Here is an 18,481-nt window from a genome sequence, read left to right as displayed (position 1 = left end):
TTTCTTTTAAAGAAAAAGGGAGAAAGAGCAGGGCAGAGGGGCAGAGGGAAAGAGAGAGAATCCCAAAGAAGCTCCACGCTAAGTGCACAGTTCAACACAGGGCTTGATCCTGCAACTCGGGGATCATGACCTGAGCTGAAATCAAGAGTCTGACACTCAACCAACTAAGGCCCTCCTTAGGAAGTATTTTTAATGAGAATTACACCATCATTCTTTTACAGTAAAAGGTTTCCTCGAGTCACAATAACCTTTCCTGCCCTCAAGTAAACACTTTTTCCTCTGGCACCTGCACCCCAACACACAGCAATTCCTTTACCCACTTGTATACTCAACCTTGATCCACACTCCTCTGCTTTCTTACTATCTTTTTACTGCCACTATGGGCATAAACTGAGACAATGATCCTTGAGTGCCCTCAATTCAATTAAATGATGGACAGTAACCAGTTGATTGACAAAGTCAATGCTGTATAATGAGCATTCTGTACACAGCCATTAGGATCCTGATCCAAAGACAACCTGGGAGTGCTCATATACAGTAGATTAGAAATAATTTGAGCTAATTAGATACTTAGCAGCTATTACTTTTGCTTATAAGACATCAAAAAATCTAACCAAAAAAATATTGTTATAACAAATGATACTGATGACTGGTCATGGTCTTTCATAGGTAATAAATACAATAAATCATATCTCTACCAAGATAACTATTCTTTTTCACCCAGAGGAAATCTGCCCCATTCCACATCTATATATATTCTTGATAGATATAAAGAATTGAACCATTCCTTTCCTAATGATCCAAAATTCCCACTATGGTGATTTTCCTGAGATGTAATAAGTAAAACAGGCTTTGTACTAGATGTGTCTTTACCATATGTTGCACAAGGCAAATGACATAACTGAAAAACTACCCTAACACACAACCAAATTTGAGAGAAATACCTAAAAGGTCTTTGAGTAGACTACCACTTCAGGTTAAGGATAAGACTATAAAGGAGTCATCAGGTACCTCCAAAATGAATTAGGTATGTATAAAATCAGTCCAAATTAAATACATTTCAGTTTTCATGGCTATCCTCTCTTACATAATATAGAATATATGGTAGATAATATGGTGTAAGAGTCAGCTCGGCAGTTAAATAACCTAGATTTCAATTGTGGCTCTACTCTGTGTTGATTGTGGCTCTTTTCACTGTGTTGATTTCAGCAAGTTACATAACCTCTATATGCCTCAGTTTCCTGTCAAGTGTCATAATAATTATATTTATAATCACAGGTCATTTTGAACACCAAATACATATAAGTTCATGTGCCTGTCACATCACAAGCAATAAATACCATGATTATTAGTATTATAACACTGATTAACCAGAGTCTATATAACTGGAAACCAATTAAGCTGAATATTGGCAGCTTTCAAGACAAAAAAGCTAGCTAACAATAAAACAGTGAGCTGCACAGTGTACACTCATTTGCTGCTGCTCATCAATCCTAATTTACTTTGTCTCAAGAATCTAGATATACAGTTCTTCACAGTCAAAATGAAAAGATTTTGTTCCCAAGATACTCTGATCAGTTGAAGCTTACTGTTAAAATTCTTTTTAAATGTTTTTTATTTATTTTTGAGACAGAGAGAGACAGAGCATGAGTGGAGGAAGGGCAGAGAGAGAGGGAGACAGAATCTGAAGCAGAATCTGAAGCAGACTCCAGGCTCTGAGCTATCAGCACAGAGTCTGATGCAGGGCTCAAACCCACAAGCTGTGAGATCATGACCTGAGCTGAAGTAGGACCCTCAACCAACTGAGCCACCCAGGCGCCCCTTAAAATTCTTTTAAAAGTTCATATTAAACACATAAAAGTTCTCTCTAAGCTAAGGGGCAAATTTAGAATTTAATTTTTAAATGAAATGGAAATAAATTTAAGTGAAAAATGAGATTAATATGTCTTATTAAAGGTACAAAAATATTTTTTTTCTGCTTAAAGCCTTTATCTTTGTAACCTTTGAAGAAAAGTTTTTTAAAAAACTTTAAAATCAGGATTCTGTATCTATCTGACCAGAATAAAACCACCTTTGACAAGGCATAGAATGTCTTTGCAGACAATACACATTACTATCTTAAGGAAAGATCACTGACACATATTTCATTTTACTCTAAATATAAAATTGCAGTCAACAGCAAAATCCAGACTGTGAGAAAACACACAAGATCAACAATTTATCTGTGGAAGAAACAAATTTGTTGTAAAAAGAGAAAGATATGGGGAAACCAATGGATTAAAAGAGACTTTTTAAAAATCATTTAAAAAACTTAGACAAAATTAAACTACAGGGATACATGCTTGGGTAATAAAACAATAAATAAAACCAGAAAAGTCACAATAGTATTTACAAGTCTATAAGAGGAGGCAGGAGGAGCTCAGCTTTGGGAAGTATCACACAGAAGAGCTGGTCAAGCTCTATTTCTTGAATTGGATAGTGGTTATGGAGTATTCACCTTAGTAATTTCCGTGCCAGTGTTATACATTAGAAAAAAAAAATGTTTGGAAAAAAAAAGGTTTGAAAAATATAATCGGAATCTAAAAGATTTGCCAAAGTAGCTATTATGTACTTTTCCATGCAAATACATTCCTTTCCCACAGTCATACTCACACACTTAAATAAATGCATTGTACCTGAGTCTCACAAATAAAGGTTCCATGACATGTGAGCAGTTATTTATCAGATTGATGTCTACTCATTGCTTAAATCTGGCATAAATGAATTTGGTTTTATGTCATCAAAAAAGTAGAGTTTTGGGGCACCCAGTTGGCTCAGTCGGTTGAGCATCCGACTTCCGCTCAGATCATGATCTCGCAGTTTGTGGGTTCGAGCCCTGCATCGGGCTCTGTGCTAACAGCTTGGAGCCTGGAGCCTGCTTAGGATTCTGGGTCTCCCTCTCTCTCTGCCCCTTCCCCACTCATGCTCTGTCTCTTAAAAAATAAATAAAAACGTTTAAAAAAATTTTTTAAAGAAGTAGAGTTTTGTCTTGATTTCATACCCTTCATTTATTTCACTTCCAAAAGCAAAGCCAATTTAAAAACAAAACTAAACCAAATAGAGCTCTTAGGCAAGGTGTTATGGGCTTAATTGTATTCCCCTGAAATTCTTATGTTGAAGTCCTAACTCCCTACTATTTCAGACTGTAAAGATAGTCTTCAAAGAAGTAATTAAGTTAAAATGAGGTTGTTAAGAGCAGGCACTAATCCAACATGATGAATGTCCTTTTAAGAAGAATAAATTGGAGAACAGATATACACAGAGGAAAAATCATGTAAAGCCATACGGAGAAGGCACCATCTACAAGCCTCAGAGGAAACCAACCCATTTGACACCTTGGTCTTGAACTTCCAGCCTCCAGAATTGTAAGAAAATACATTTCTGTTGTTTAAGCCACTCTGTGGTACTTTGTTATGGGAGCCTTAGCAAACTAGTACAGCACACAGGAAAAAAAATTTTTTGAAAAGGTAGTAGAAAGAAGAAAAAGAAATACAAAATGTTACAATTTTACAATTTTAGTTGACTCATAATGTACAGTGAAAAGAAAAGCTTAAGAAAATTCTGAGTCATTAGTAAAGAAAAGAGAACAGATTACGTTAAAAAGAAACACCCCAATGAGCTAAGCACAAAGGGCAAGACACGAGGGAACCAGCAAGAAAATAACTGGCTACTGACTGAATCGATGGGGCAGGATTCAGAGCTTTCAGTGTGGTTTCTGGAAAAAACCCAGAGGAGAATTTTGAGTTAGGTTTTTAAAGGGACTAGACACAAATGGAGGTGATGGGTGAGATCCAAGTGGTTTTCTGAAAGGGAGAAACGTCTTCTGGCCCAAGGGTTTAAATGAAGGTTGGATTTTATTATTTCCCTGGTTTAATAGGGTTGGGGTTTAGGCAACCATCAAACAAAGAAAATGAAATTCTCAGACTGGAAAATCAGCAAAGATTGTGCAGAAAGTCAGTGCTCTGAGTGTTATATATACCCATGGAGCCTAATGATCTCAGAGTGGAGTACGCTCTGTTGATTAAGTACAAGTTTCCTGAAAAGGGACATTACTGGAGCAACAGCAGATGGCTCTTTGCTCGATCTGCCCTCCATGCTCATATTTGCATTTCATCATTCCACTGACAGGCATAAATAGAAATAGTGAACTGCCTGTTTCTTTTCCTCTTTAATTTAACAATAACAAATACTCTGCATTCAGAAAAGCAACATACAAAATAGGGAAGTAAAGCCAAGCAACGGGAAAGAGAATAAAAGCCCAGAGATTCTAAATCTAGGTAATTTTTTCCAACTATAAGCAACATGGCACCATTCTCCTGTGTCATGCCTGGAAGCATCCTGACGTCCTTTCTGCAGAAAGGCAGTGAAATAAATCAACCAACCATTCCATTTGTCAGCCTCAACAAGTTTAGAATAACTTTCTGGAAGGACTGGCATAATTATTATAAATTAGTTCACTTGTAAAAATTAACATATTTTGTTTTTAGTCTTTATCAAAGATATCTATACATGATATAGAAATTTTGCTTATAAAGCAAGATACAATACTGCAGATGTATATGATAGCAAATATACAAAAAATTAAAATATAAATATGTGCACAGGGCAAAACAATACTAAAAGAAAATACAATAAAATTAAAACAAAGTTTACCTCAGTGATGAATTTTAGTGAGTTTTCATTTTTATTTTTACTTTTCTCTACTTGTAAGTTTTCTAAAATGAGTCTGTATCAAATGTATATTCGGAAAAAGAAAGCAAATATATATAAATGGTATTATAATTCTGACAAGGCAAATAGGTAGTCTGAACTCTTTCGGAAGAAAATAAACACTTAGCCAAAACTTATAATACTACAAAATGAGTGGAATTTGGGTGGAATTTGGTCTCACATACCCTCAGATTACATCATCATCAGTAGACCAGAAAAAAATACACATGCCTATGTCTGCAACTGGAGGAGGATTTTATTTACAAGGCATCTCTTCAGAGCTTACTTGACAAGAATCAATATCCCGGGGCACCTGGATGGCTCAGCTGCTTGAGTGTCCAACTTTTGATTGACTATTGATTTCGGCTCAGATCATGATCTCATGGTTCGTGAGTTCGAGCTGCACATCTGGCTCCATGCTGACAGCATGCTTCGGATCCTCTCTCTCTCTCTCTCTCTCTCTCTCTCTCAGTTTCTCTCTCTTTCTCTCTCTCTCTCTCCCCCTCCCCCACTTTCTCTGTCTCTCTCTGTCTCTCTCTCAAAATAAATAAATAAACTTAAAAAAAAAAAAAGAACAATATCCTGAGATTTCTCTCTCCAGGGATTTAAAACCTCCTGGGACTACCCTGAACACCAAATAAATTTATCATTTTACCAGGGGAATGCCTTTTCCAACTGAATGCAAAGTCACATACCTACCCTGGACCCAAGATTTCACCTTTTGGTTCTCAGGGCTAACCTTAAAGGCAAATTTCAGGAATTACTTTCTGTGACATATTCTAAATAAGAACCCTTGCATTGTATTAATCCCACACAACCCTTGTATCAATCCCATAAAACATAACTCCCACAATTCCTATAGCACACTAAGAATCCTTTTTCTGGTAACTAAAGGTTTTATTCACAAGCGGGTGATACACTTAGTTGAAAAATGCCGAAATACAGAAACCCCAAAACTGTACATTAGAAGTTTCACTGAAAATTAAAATCATAATATTTTAACAATTTTCAAAAAATCTCCGCCAGAGGGAGACAATCTTACTTACTTTAACTTCCACAGTCTTCCCTCCATGTTCAACATATCTCTCTACGTATTCAGAGGACAGCAAATCGCTGTAACAGATAGAAATGGTGATTAAAAAGGACCCTGAGAGTGTAAATCACTTGAAAGTCACCAAGTTTACATATATCAGCTTTCTGATTTTTAACTCAGATTTGAATACAAAAAGAAAACTTTATAGGTCTCTCTCTGTATCCCTCCCCCTCTCCTTCTGTCTTTCTCTCTCTCTTACACACACACACGCACACACACACACACACACTCTCTCTCTCTCTCTCTCACACACACACACACACACACACACCTGGACTTCTTAAAAAATATGAGGTTAAATCACCTGTCACCCATTGCAGCAGAGCTAATGCCACTGATCAAGTTCAACAAGTCTCGGAAACTACCATAAGCACACCGTTATTTGCAAGACATCTTATTCTTCCTGGTTTTACTTTAGTTTTTATTAAACAGTTCTGATTTGCTACTGTACTTGACCATTTTTAAAGTTTGATATATTAATCTAACAAAATAATCCTTTCCATCACAAAAAGCATTAAAAAGGGGGCAAAGGAAGGTAGAAGAAATGAGAAGGAATGTGCTTTCAGAAATTTTAAATAATTCTTTTTGAAATCTCTCCTAAACAATCTTCTTGTATAATTTAAACATGCTAACATTATCTTAAATATGCTTCTCTTTAATTCCATATATATGAAAAAAAATTCCCCTTTAACGGTGGTGCCTCAAGATACAACTTCTGTAACAAGTCATAAAGTCTGAAGATTTTTAAAGCAATAAATAAATAAATAAATAAATAATAACATTAAGTAAAGATAATTGTGAAGCTATAAATTTCTAAATGTATTAATAGACATTCAACCAACTAAATAATCTTTTTCACAGTTTTCTGAAGGTCACCATGCCAAAATTGTCCCAATCATTTCAAAAATGTGAATTTCTGAGCACAGAGGTCTGCTGTGATAAGCACCCTGTCTACAGTTGCTTGAAATGTAAACAGAATGATCAAACATGTGTTATATTAACCCAGGCACCATCATCAATTTCCTCCAGCATCTGACCCTTACATTGCCATTTTGGAAACCTATAATCATAGCTTAAGTCCTTGTTTCATATATCTGTAATTTATTTTCCTATTGATGTTATGGGGGAGTCAGTTAGGATGCTCTAAGCTGCAAGATGCAGAAAACACAACTAAAAATGGCTTAAACAATCAGGACATTTATATCTTATTTCTTGTTAGAAATTCCAGGACAGGTGTAATGTGAATATGCTTTTGCAAATCTCCAGATGTTAGATGAATAAATCTGGAGTTCATAAAATACATGCAAACACATTTTAGATGTCTTAACTATAGATAAGTACTAGTAAACAAAATTGTGTTAGATGTGCCAGAATGCAAAGGATGTGTAAAGTATAACTAAGAAGATCATGTGTGTGTTACACACTGATAGAAAGGGATGGATGACCAAAAGATACCTAATGTTCATGAGGCACCTGGGTGATAAATGTTCATGATATAATAAATATACAAAAAAAGATACTAAATATCCAGGATACACTATACATAAACACTTATTATTTATGAGGTCTTCATTCAATACCCATGGCTTCTCAACTTCCATACTACTGACATTTAGAGCCAGATAATTCTTTGTCTTGGGGGGTGTCTTATACACTGTCACATGTTTAGCAGCATCCCTGGCCTTTACCCACTAGGTGCCAGTAGCATCACACAGACACACACATAGTCATGACTATCAAAAATGTCTCCCAATATTGCCAATGTACACTCACGGTTAAAATAGCTTTGGTTAAGAAACACTGCTGACATCCATTTCTGCCTCATGTTTTCTTTGCCCCCCAAATACAAAGAGAATTCATGACTGACCATCAAGCTAACCAGCAATTTACAACCCCCAACCAAGCATACTGTCCCTGTGTAATTCAGATACGGCAAACAGGTATCATTAACTTGGACTACCTTTCACCTATGGAGCTTGCCAAAACCTCACCTCTAGTCCTTGAAACCACATCATCAGTAGGGAAGATAGATGCAGCAGAGAGAGAAGCAGAACATATGAACACCACGTACCCGAGGATTAGCCGGAGCGATTCTTCCATCCAACTTGCACCCTAACCTAAGTGTGCTAACCTACCCATTTCTTTCCTCTTGCTTGTCACCAGGTCCTTAAAATTAATTCAGCAAACCATGTGACCTGAAGATTTTAATTTGGCGTATGGGGGCTAGCTTGCCTGGTAGTATACTTGTAGACTACCATTGCAACAAAGTAACTTCCCACCAGACAACAAGGCAGCTCCAGAGTTAGCTTGTGTGGTGGCTCAGCACAATTGTGTGACCAGGCATAAGTTCATCCTTCTGTTCTGCCATCAGTATAGTGAGTGATCTGTTCTCTTAACTGGCTCCTATCATGACCCTAACATGGCTACTGCAATTCTAAGCATCTCACACAGATAAAAATATCTCACGTTAAAAAACAAACAAACTGTATTTCCTTAAAAGAGTCAGTAAACATCACAAAAAGCCCCTAGCATTCATCTTCTCAAGCATGTTTTTCCAGAATTACCTTACTGGGCCTTGCCAAAACAAATCTTTTCACTGGGAAATTTGTCTTTGAACAATCAAGTTCTCCTTCTCCCAAGCCTGGCATGTATATCATGACTACCCAAGAGAGAGCTGAATAACATTAGGGGGAAGGATGGTGGTGGAGAGAGTGTCTGTTGAACATCCAACCAACAGTTGTCTTTCTTTTATTTCTTGCTTGCTTTTTTCCCCCTTATTATGGGGTTATCAGATAGTATTTCACAAATCTCCAAGGCCTTCTAACAAAAGTAAAGCCGCATGATAAAAATCTGCCTCAAGCAATATATGTCATTGTGCAAGCATCCACATCTCACCCTCTTAGGCGTGACCATACCCCGAACAGGAGAGATACCAGCCAGATATCTACAAGGGACTGTCCCTCAACCTTGTATCGGTCTCAAACAACCTTCCCAGAAGTGGGAGAGAAAAACTGCCTTACCCAGGCAGTGTTTATTAGCAGAAACTATTCCTTCCCTTCGGAATCTGAACAAATAAATGCATACACACAAAAAAATAACTCAAGGAAAGAGAAGCAGAAAGTCAAAAATAAGCAGACATTTGAGAGAAACAGAGTTGTGTCGGTGGTGAATGCCAGAGGGAAAGCCCCAGATCTCTGCTGCTTAGGTCCCGGGACCCAGAACAGCACAGCCCTGCTGCTGAGTATTGGTGGGATCCTTTCTCTATCAGTCACCTGAGTAAACCCCCTAGCACGAGTGAGATCAAAAGCAACTAGGTACAATATCACTTAGAGAAGTTGTGACAGTAGTAATAATCACAATAATTTCTGAAAAACAACTTTTGAATCTTCCAGGTTTTCAAAGTTCAAGGGAATATTTTCTTTTCAATTATAAAATCTAGGAATTAAGAGAGTTTATGAGTCACCACATGAATGTAATTACAGCAAAGAAAACTCCCTGCTCAGGAATTATGTAGCTCTATACCTACAGGTATTGTTGGAAGGGGTTCCATGTAATTTAAACTAAAAACAGCCCTGACAATTGGGTTTTGTTTGTTTGCAGTATTGTGGAAGTCTGCTAAGAATTGCTATTTTAATTATTAGGCTGAAAAACCTTATATTTAAAATGTCACTTTTCCTCCACTAAAGCATAAAATCTTGACTACCGTCTACTTAGACCCTAAGCAAATTTTCTTGAAGCCTCCTAATTAGAGATAATAAAAATTACCTTAAGTTCCTTTCCTTAGATCGACATTGTTTACAGTTAAGCAGGGATCTATTTAAATAATCTCAAGTGCAGGAAAATGGAGAATCTCCTTAACATTGGGAAATTTTATTTTACTGTAAAGTGAGAAGGTAAAATTTACTCTATGTTAACGGCTTACTCGAAACTGATGTGTGAATGCTAGCTTGTGAATTTTGAAAGATGAAAACTGAAAATCATTTTCAATCAAATTATAAAGGCCACTTGTTTTACAAAGAAAGTAGGGAGATGTTTTTAAAATTAGAAATGTAGTCTGAGGCCTTTTTTTTAAATTTGCATACCTTAATAAGCCTAAAGAAAGCAAAATAAATACAGTGTAAACGTTCTCAGTCGTAATAATGATTACTCTTTGTCTAGTGGGCAACTGTCATGAATCAGAGGCAGCTGGTAAAGTACAAAGATTCTGGAGTTTAAATATGAAACTAGTATTTTGACTTCCTATTCAAACTGTCATTTATTTGCTGTGTGACCTTGGTCAAGTTATTTAATCTTTATAAACATAATTTGTCTATGGAGATAATATGAAGTTGGTAGGTATTAAACCAGAATATGTGTGAAATCTCTCCCACATCCTGATTCCAAACACCCCATTCCCTATTCACCGTCTCCTAGCCATCTTTACCTTAAACTTCCACTTAACTCTTTGGCATTTATTTATTTTTAAAGTTTATTTACCTATTTTTTTTTGGGGGGGAGGGGCAGGGAGAGAGGGAGAGAGAGAATCCTAAGCAGGATCTGCACTGTCAGACTGAAGCCTGACACAGGGCTCGATGTGGGGCTCAAACTCACATACCATGAGATCATTACCTGAGCAGAAACCAAGAGTTGGACATCAAATCTACTGAGTTACCCAGGAGCCCCTGGAGACTTTTAAACAATGAACCCTACCTACTGATTTTTCACTGTCCTTTACCTCCCTCCTGTCCATCTAATCTAACTCATATTCCATGCTCTGTCATAATAATCACCCCCTTATATACACTCTAAACTTCCATATTTCTCTTGCTCTGCTCTCTCCACTATGCTCATTTGGCCAAACCTCAACTGTGGCAAAACTTGCCTCTTCCAGTAGTCAAAGTCTGTCCTCAAAAAGCAGAATATCCTGACTGGTGATATGTTGAATTTATGACCACAATTATCAAGTGGTCCCTCAGCACAACACTGCCCATCAATCCACTAATCAATTTACTCTAAGAGGACCCTTCCAAGCCTTTCTCTCCAAAGTATTCCTTCATCATAACTCTCTGTTGATGACCTCAATTCTGTATTCACTGAGAAAATGGAGACACAAAAAGACTACTTCATCTTTCCAATCAACAGACCAACTGGCACTCCTATTTCTAAACCAGCCTGTACAAGGATGTCAAAGAGGCATCTCAAACTCAACATGGCTAATGCATAACTCTCTCAGCCAAATCCCAATATTCAATTCTACATTCAAAATGTACCCTAGTAATAACTTTACAGTGAAGAAAACTGGGGCATGTCACCTTAATCAAGTGATCAGTTAACATCATCAGTAATGGAAAAAACCAAAATCATGTGCTTCCTGAAGTGATATACTGAGAAGGACATATCATTTACAGTATTCCCACTAAAAATACCAAAGGAAGAAACAAATGAAGAAATCTGAACCAGCATTAGATTTTCAAAATAACAGCCTTAGAGCAAAGCTCTAATCTAAGGTACTACCAGTAAAATGTGACCTCAAGGTCAAGATCAAATCAAAGATACGTTTGTAAGACCCTTTGTTAAGACCTCAGAAAGACTTAGGGCTGTTTTACCTGGATTATATCACCTATATAAGAGTTTCTAAGATTCTCCAGGGCCTACCTACCAGTAGCTCAGATACACAAAAGAGTTTCCAAGAATCTTAAAAGCACTGTCCTATAGCATCTTAACTCAAAGTCAAAAATAGGGAAGGGCCTCCCCCCCAAATGAGGTGTGGCTATGGTTTTGTCCAATGGGGTAAATCTCGATGAATTCACACAGAACCCACCAACAGAACAACCACCAGCTTTGGTCAAAATGGAAAGTCAATGAAAAATTTTTAGTCAGGAAGCAGACCTAGAAAGATATTTAGATTAAAAGTGGGCCCATTACTTATGGAAAAGAAATGGTGACTCAAACAGTACAGCCAAGAACCACAGGCAACCACCCCCAGGAAGCAGAACAGAGCCTTAACCTACATATTCCCTTTCCCCAAACAGGGGAAACCTGGCTGAGTATCAGAATTTCAATCAACTACATGAAAGCTAGGTACTTCCTATTTACTCCCTTTTTAAACAAGAGTATCTACTGCAGTCATCCTGTCCTCATCTCTCCCTTTGGAACTTGACTGTGGAACAGCTCATTTGTCTTCTCAGTTCAAGGGTCTGTACCTGAGTTACTTCATCTAATAAGCTAATTAAATACCAGAACCTGATTCAGATGATGAGGACCAGAGCCCTGAGCTCAAGTCTGATGCTATAACGGAATGAGATTTTTCAGGAATGTTTGGAGGAATTGAGTGCATTTTGCATTTGTGAGAAATGTAAATAATATGTGGTCAAAGGATGGACTGTGGTTAATTAAAGATGTCTAGGGGCACCTGTGTGGCTCAGTCAGTTAAGCATCTAACTTTGGCTCAGGTCATGATCTCACAGCTCTTGGATTTGAGCCCTGCATAGGGTTCTGTGCTGATAGCTCAGAGTCTAGAGACTGCTTCGGATTCTGTGTCTCCCTCTCTCTCTGCTGCTCCCCTACTCATGCTCTGTCTCTCAAAAATAAATAAACATTTAAAAAATCTTTTTAAAAAGATGTCTACAAATTATTTGTCACTTCTCTTATAGTCAAGTGGAGACCACTTCTCCTCCCCTCGAATCTGAGCTGGCCCTGTAGCAAATCTAATGAGGCAGAAGTAATACCGTGTGATATCTGAGGTTTGCAGTTTCTACTTTCATGCATGTACAATTCTCCATTTTTCAATCTCTGAATCCAGCCATCATGCTGTGAGAAAGCCTAAGCAACCACATAATAAGATGCTTGTAGAGGACAACATCTATCCTGACCCAATAGCCCCAGCTGAATTCCCAGCCAATGGCGGCACCAATTTCCAACCATGTGATTGAGGCCACTTTGGATCCTACAGATGTAACAGTGCCCCAGCCAATACTATATGAAACAGAACTGCCTAGTCAACCCACAGATTTGTACAAAATAATAATTTATAAGGCAGTAGGCTGACCGTGCCTGTTTATTCTCATCATTCAGTAATTGTTAATAGTGCACAAAATTAACATCATGTTTTCCTTAGAGCAGGCTCCAAACGAGCCCAGTGTAACTTACTTGGGATAATAAAAACAAAAGGATCGGGGCGCCTGGGTGGCGCAGTCGGTTAAGCGTCCGACTTCAGCCAGGTCACGATCTAGCGGTCCGTGAGTTCGAGCCCCGCGTCGGGCTCTGGGCTGATGGCTCAGAGCCTGGAGCCTGTTTCCGATTCTGTGTCTCCCTCTCTCTCTGCCCCTCCCCCGTTCATGCTCTGTCTCTCTCTGTCTCAAAAATAAATAAACGTTGGAAAAAAAAAAGGATCATAAAATTTTCATATATGACTATAATCCATCCATTAAAATATGGAAACGCCCTATGGGTCATGGGCCACAATGGAAAAATAGAGATTTCATTTGGTTTCAAAGCTTTTCAGAAGAACATAACTGGGAAAATGAAAAGTTTAGGAATCCAAATTTCATTAACTTATATAAGAGGTATAAGAAACTATAAGCTTAGGGGAAAAAAGAAAACACTCTTACAATCCTCTCCATTTTATGCGTTCCCTCCCTCCAATTCATCTTCTCTTTTGTTTTTTTGCCCCATCTAATCAAGAATTAACCTTTTAGATCCTTTTTAAAAACTAATATCTTCACTGAGAATCTTCACTACAGAAAATAGATAAATTTTCTGGACATTCATACCACTGAGAATTAATCATCCATTCTTCAGCCCTAGTTTGTCCCAGAACTGTTGCCCACATCCTCAGTATGTAATAACTAGTATTTAAAATTCCTATTTTGTTTAAAATAAATTAAAGGGAAACAACTAAATTAAAAGCTTACTTAAGATCTGCCTTTTGGATGAAAGTTTTATTTTATTCCTTTCCAAAATATAAATATGAAGATTCCTTTCCTGCTTATACACTTACAAGAGATTTTCTGTATACTCTGTGCCTAATGGTGAGGCTACTTCAGTTATGCTCAACTGAGGAAGTCATAATCTGATGAAAATTTTCAAGGAGCTTTCAGTGTGCATATGAGGACTAAGACCTTTAGAGTAAATGTGATTAGGTGACAGTTGAATTGGGCACTATTATTAATATTGCTTCTTATTTATAGAATCCTTATTCCTACTAAGGCAAAGGTATCCAAGCCTGGCTTAGCAGCAGAATCACAAAAAAAAATTTTTTTAATACCTGGGAACCACCCCTAACCCACCTACTAAATCAGAATCTCCTAGGCTTATTTTGACATACAAAAAATGTTACCAGGGCATTGAAGTATAATCAGACTAAGTCTACAAATATTCTAGCAAAATAATATTAATATAACAATGTGTTAGTATATTCTGACAATTGTGACTCATTACCCCGCTGAAAGCCAAAGATACTAGGGAACACAATGCAGCAAAGCAATAAAAGGAAATCTCTGGTGAATCTTAATGGCACACAATCAACAGAGGGAGAAAAAAAAAATGGCCTTTTTTCCATTAAAGCCAAATCAAGGAGTCATTTTAAAAAAATTGGGGGGCACCTGGGTGGCTCAGTAAGTTGAGCATCTGACTTCAGCTCAGGTCATGATCTCACAGTTCGTGAGTTCGAGCTCTGCGTTGGGCTCTGTGCTGACAGCTGGGAGCCGGGAGCCTGCTTGGGATTCTATGTTTCCCTCTCTCTCTGCTCCTCCCCTGCTCACGCTCTGTCTCCCTCTCTCAAACATAAACATTAAAAATTTTTTTTTAATTTTTTTTAAGTTTTATTTATTTTGAGAGAGAGAAGGAGCATGAGTGGGGGAAGGGCAGAGAGAGAGGGCGAGAGAGAGAGAATCCCAACCAGGCTCTGTGCTGTCAGTGCAGAGCCAGATGCAGGGCTCAGTCTCACAAACCAGGAGACCATGACCTGAGCCAAGATCAAGAGTCCAACATGTAACCAAATGAGCCACCTAGGCAGCCCAAGGACTCATTTTTTAAAAAGAAAATTGACAGACTTACTTCAATATTTACTTAGATTTCCCATGAGCACCATAGAAATGAAAGGTTTTGGTACTTGTAAAAAGTTGTAATCCTTACATATGGTTCAAATAAAGTGTATTAATTAAACATTTCCATTTTTATATTAATTACTTGAAAAGCATACTCAACAATGTAGGGCTAGCCTCAAACTCTCTAATGCCATCTGCCCAATGAACATCTTTACCTTCTTTGTCTCCTTCCTCTCCACTAACCATATTCTGGGAGTATGACCATATCCCTCAGCCAGACTCCATTGTCAGTAATAAAGAAGAACTCACTGTTAAATTCACTGTTCCCCACCCCTACCTATGTGACTTCATAAGCTGGAGTCAAGTGGGAGTCCCAATTCTGCCTGTTCCTAGAAGACAGCATCTACCTACCATCAGCCCATACAGCCTCATCATGGCAATATGCTCCCAAAATATCAAGATTAACCTCCTTCAGGCCTATTACCCTAGTTCATGTCTGTCACCTCATGTCTGTCAGGCTCCCAAATCATCCCTCATCTCCAGATCTCAAATCCCTTTAGGGCTCTGTCACTTTGTCCCACACTCTCTACCCTAGATACCCTCTAATGATGCCCTCTGGAATTCACCCACAGCCATTAGAAAAATCTCCAGTCTCTTCCTTTAACACTTCCTTCACCATCTTCCGCTGGGAAACAGCTCTTCGCTATAGGATCTGCTTTTCCTGCACCCCCTTAAGTGGGGGCTGCACATCTCATTGCCATGTCATTCCATCCTAGCACATTCCACCAAAAATCACACCACTTTATATCTCCTATCATCAGACTATACCACCTATCACTGATCCTTATAGCAATTTATTGATTCCTGGTCAACTCCCCTCCTGCTGTGGAGATTTTAGCTTCTAGTTTTCATCATACTCTCCAACACTACTCAGTTGTAATTATTGGTGATTTTGATATTTACCTAGGTGACCCTTATAATTCTGCCTTCTCAGCTCCTTGACCTGATCTCCTCTGATGATCTCCTCCATTCCTTCACCTACATTTCACCTACCATATAAATATTCTAAATTCCAAGGCTCTCACTCTCTGAGCAACTTCTGTCCATCTAACTTTCTCCTTCAATACCCCATGTCAATTCTTTGACCCCAGTGAGATCCATAATCCACTGAACTTACTACCTTTTCACTGTCCCTCACCACCCTGTCTCACACCCTTCCTTGCTCAGCTTCGATTCAATCTTAATATTCACTGCTTTGTAACTTTCCCTACCCAACTTCTACAATATAATTCTCCCTGGACTAAACCAATCCTGATTAAAGCCCTTACAAGCACCAGGCCTACTCAGTGAAAGTGAATGAAGCTGAAGAGCAGCCTATCATCATGTTGACTACATTCGCTTTACAATGAGGAACACTGACCTCAACGAATCCTTTAAAGCCATCTGGCAACTTCCCTCCTAGTCTAGGAATTAGCTGTCCAGGTAATTATCCAAAGCCACACCCCTACTCACGCACCATAATCCATCCCTTCTTGCCTACCAAGGGATATGGCACCAGATGTTGTTCCCTTTCCCGCATCATCAAATTCCCCCCTTCTATTAGATCTTTTCCACCAGCACACAAACTCTGTTATCTCTCCCATTCACAAAAACAAATAAAACAATTCTTAACATCATTTCCCTATCCAACTGCTACTACATTTCTTTCCGTCCATTAAGCAAAACCACTCAAGACAATTACCCATAGTCAATATCCACCTTTCTCTCCTCTCCTATCTCTTGAGCACATCTAATCAGATTTTCACCACATCACTTCACCAAAACAGCTCTTAACAAAGTCACAAATTACTTGCCTTAAACTAAATGTAGAAATCTAATGGCTGATTCCCAGTCTTCATCTTACTTGACCTATAAGCAGCATTTGATACAATTGATCACCCATCCTCTTGAAAATATTTCCTTACATTTCCAACCAGGCACCACACTCTCCTGGTGTTTCTCCTACTTCTCTTGCTGCTGTTTCTCAATCTCCTTTGCTAGTTTCTTCCTGTTTCCCCAATCTTTAAACAATGTAGTGCTCTGAGGCTCAGTCGGTGGTCCTTTTCTGTTTATACTTAGTCTTATGGTGATCTTACCTATTGTTTTCTGTTAAATAACAAGTATACGTTGATGACCTTCAGATTTATATCTCCACTTCAGAATTCTCTGAACTTCAGAATAATATTTCCAACCACATAGTAACATCTCCTCCTTATCAAATAAACATATCACACTTAACTATATCCAAATTTAAGTTCCTGATCTTGCTTGACAAACGATTTTCCAATAGTCTTCCCACCTTCATAAATAGCTACTCCATCTTTCCAGTTACCCTGGCCAAAAACCAAGGAGTGATCACTGACTCCTCAATTTCTCTTATATACCATATCCAGTTGATTATGCCAACTCTGTTTTCAAAATATATCCAGAATGTGACTTCTATTGCCACCATCCTGGTCTGAATCACCATGGTATCTTGCCTGGATTATAGTAATGCTTAAGATCTATGTGTCAACCTGTCAATATTTTCCTAATCATTTGTGTGAAGATGATAATAGTCCCATTTTTAGAGAGAACACACATTAACAGGCTTTTCTTACTCACTGGTAATGATGGTCAAATATTTCCCCTTTTTTTTGTTGTTGGAGTATAATTAACATACAGTGGTACATTCGTTTCAAGCGTGCAACATATTAATTCAACAATTCTATCCATTATAGTTAACGTCCACCACAATAAGTGTAGTCACCCTCTGTCATTATGCAATGTTATTACAATATTATTGCTTATATTCCCTATGCTATACTTTTCATGTCCACGACTTACTCTGTAATTAGAATTTTGTACCTCTTAATCCCCTTTATCTATTTCATCCATCCTCCCACCCACCTGTCCTCTGGCAACCACCAGTTTTTTCCCTGTTTTTAAGAGTCTTGGGTTTTCTTTGTTTGTTTTATTTTTTACATTCCACATACAAATAAAATTATGTATTATTTGTCTTTCACTCTCTGACTTATTTCACTTAACATAATGCCTTGTAGGTCCATCCATGTTGTCACAAATGGCAAGATTTCATTTATTTTTATGGCTGACTAATACTCCACTATATGTATTCATCACTTCTTCCTTTATCCATTCATCCATTGGTGGATCCCTAGGTGGCTTCTGTATCTTAAATCATTGCCCTCTTCTGAGAAAGCAATCTTTCAAAATTTAGTAAAAGTCTTAAAATTCTGATATTCTTGGCATTCAAGAATCTAATGAAGGAAAATAGCTATAAATATAAAAGATATTTTATGCCATTTAAAAAATAGTTATTATTTAAAAGCCTAGTGTTGACAAGGCTACTAGGGAACCAGTAGCACACACATTGTAAGCACAGAATTTTTAAAAACTCAAGGAGGGCAGTTGGACAGTACATCCTGAACTTAGTTTTGAAACTGCAATTCTGTTTCTAAAACTTTAACCTAAGAATATTATTTTTTTACTGTGTACAGGTGTTTAGCCATAAAGACTGTCAATATAGTATCATCATGGAGAAACACTGGAAATAACAAGAGAAACAATTAAATAC

The 18,481-nt window shown here is 37.8% G+C and overlaps 1 protein-coding gene across 31 annotated transcripts in view; it reads right to left on the bottom strand.

Annotated features, from left to right (window-relative positions):
• ADAM22 (ADAM metallopeptidase domain 22) overlaps positions 1–18,481 on the bottom strand; it is a 239,311-nt gene that overhangs the window by 108,984 nt on the left and 111,846 nt on the right. For all 31 annotated transcript variants that reach the window (XM_019825419.3, XM_019825413.3, XM_019825415.3 and 28 more), the window contains exon 4: positions 5,796–5,862. In XM_019825419.3, coding sequence (XP_019680978.1) covers positions 5,796–5,862 — 67 coding nt within the window. The remainder of the gene's footprint in view (positions 1–5,795; positions 5,863–18,481) is intronic.

The sequence above is a fragment of the Felis catus genome, chromosome A2 (assembly GCF_018350175.1).
Source record: "Felis catus isolate Fca126 chromosome A2, F.catus_Fca126_mat1.0, whole genome shotgun sequence".
Classification (NCBI taxonomy): Eukaryota; Metazoa; Chordata; class Mammalia; order Carnivora; family Felidae; genus Felis; species Felis catus.
Note: the sequence above shows the minus strand (reverse complement) of the source record. Positions and strands in the feature narration are given on the sequence as shown.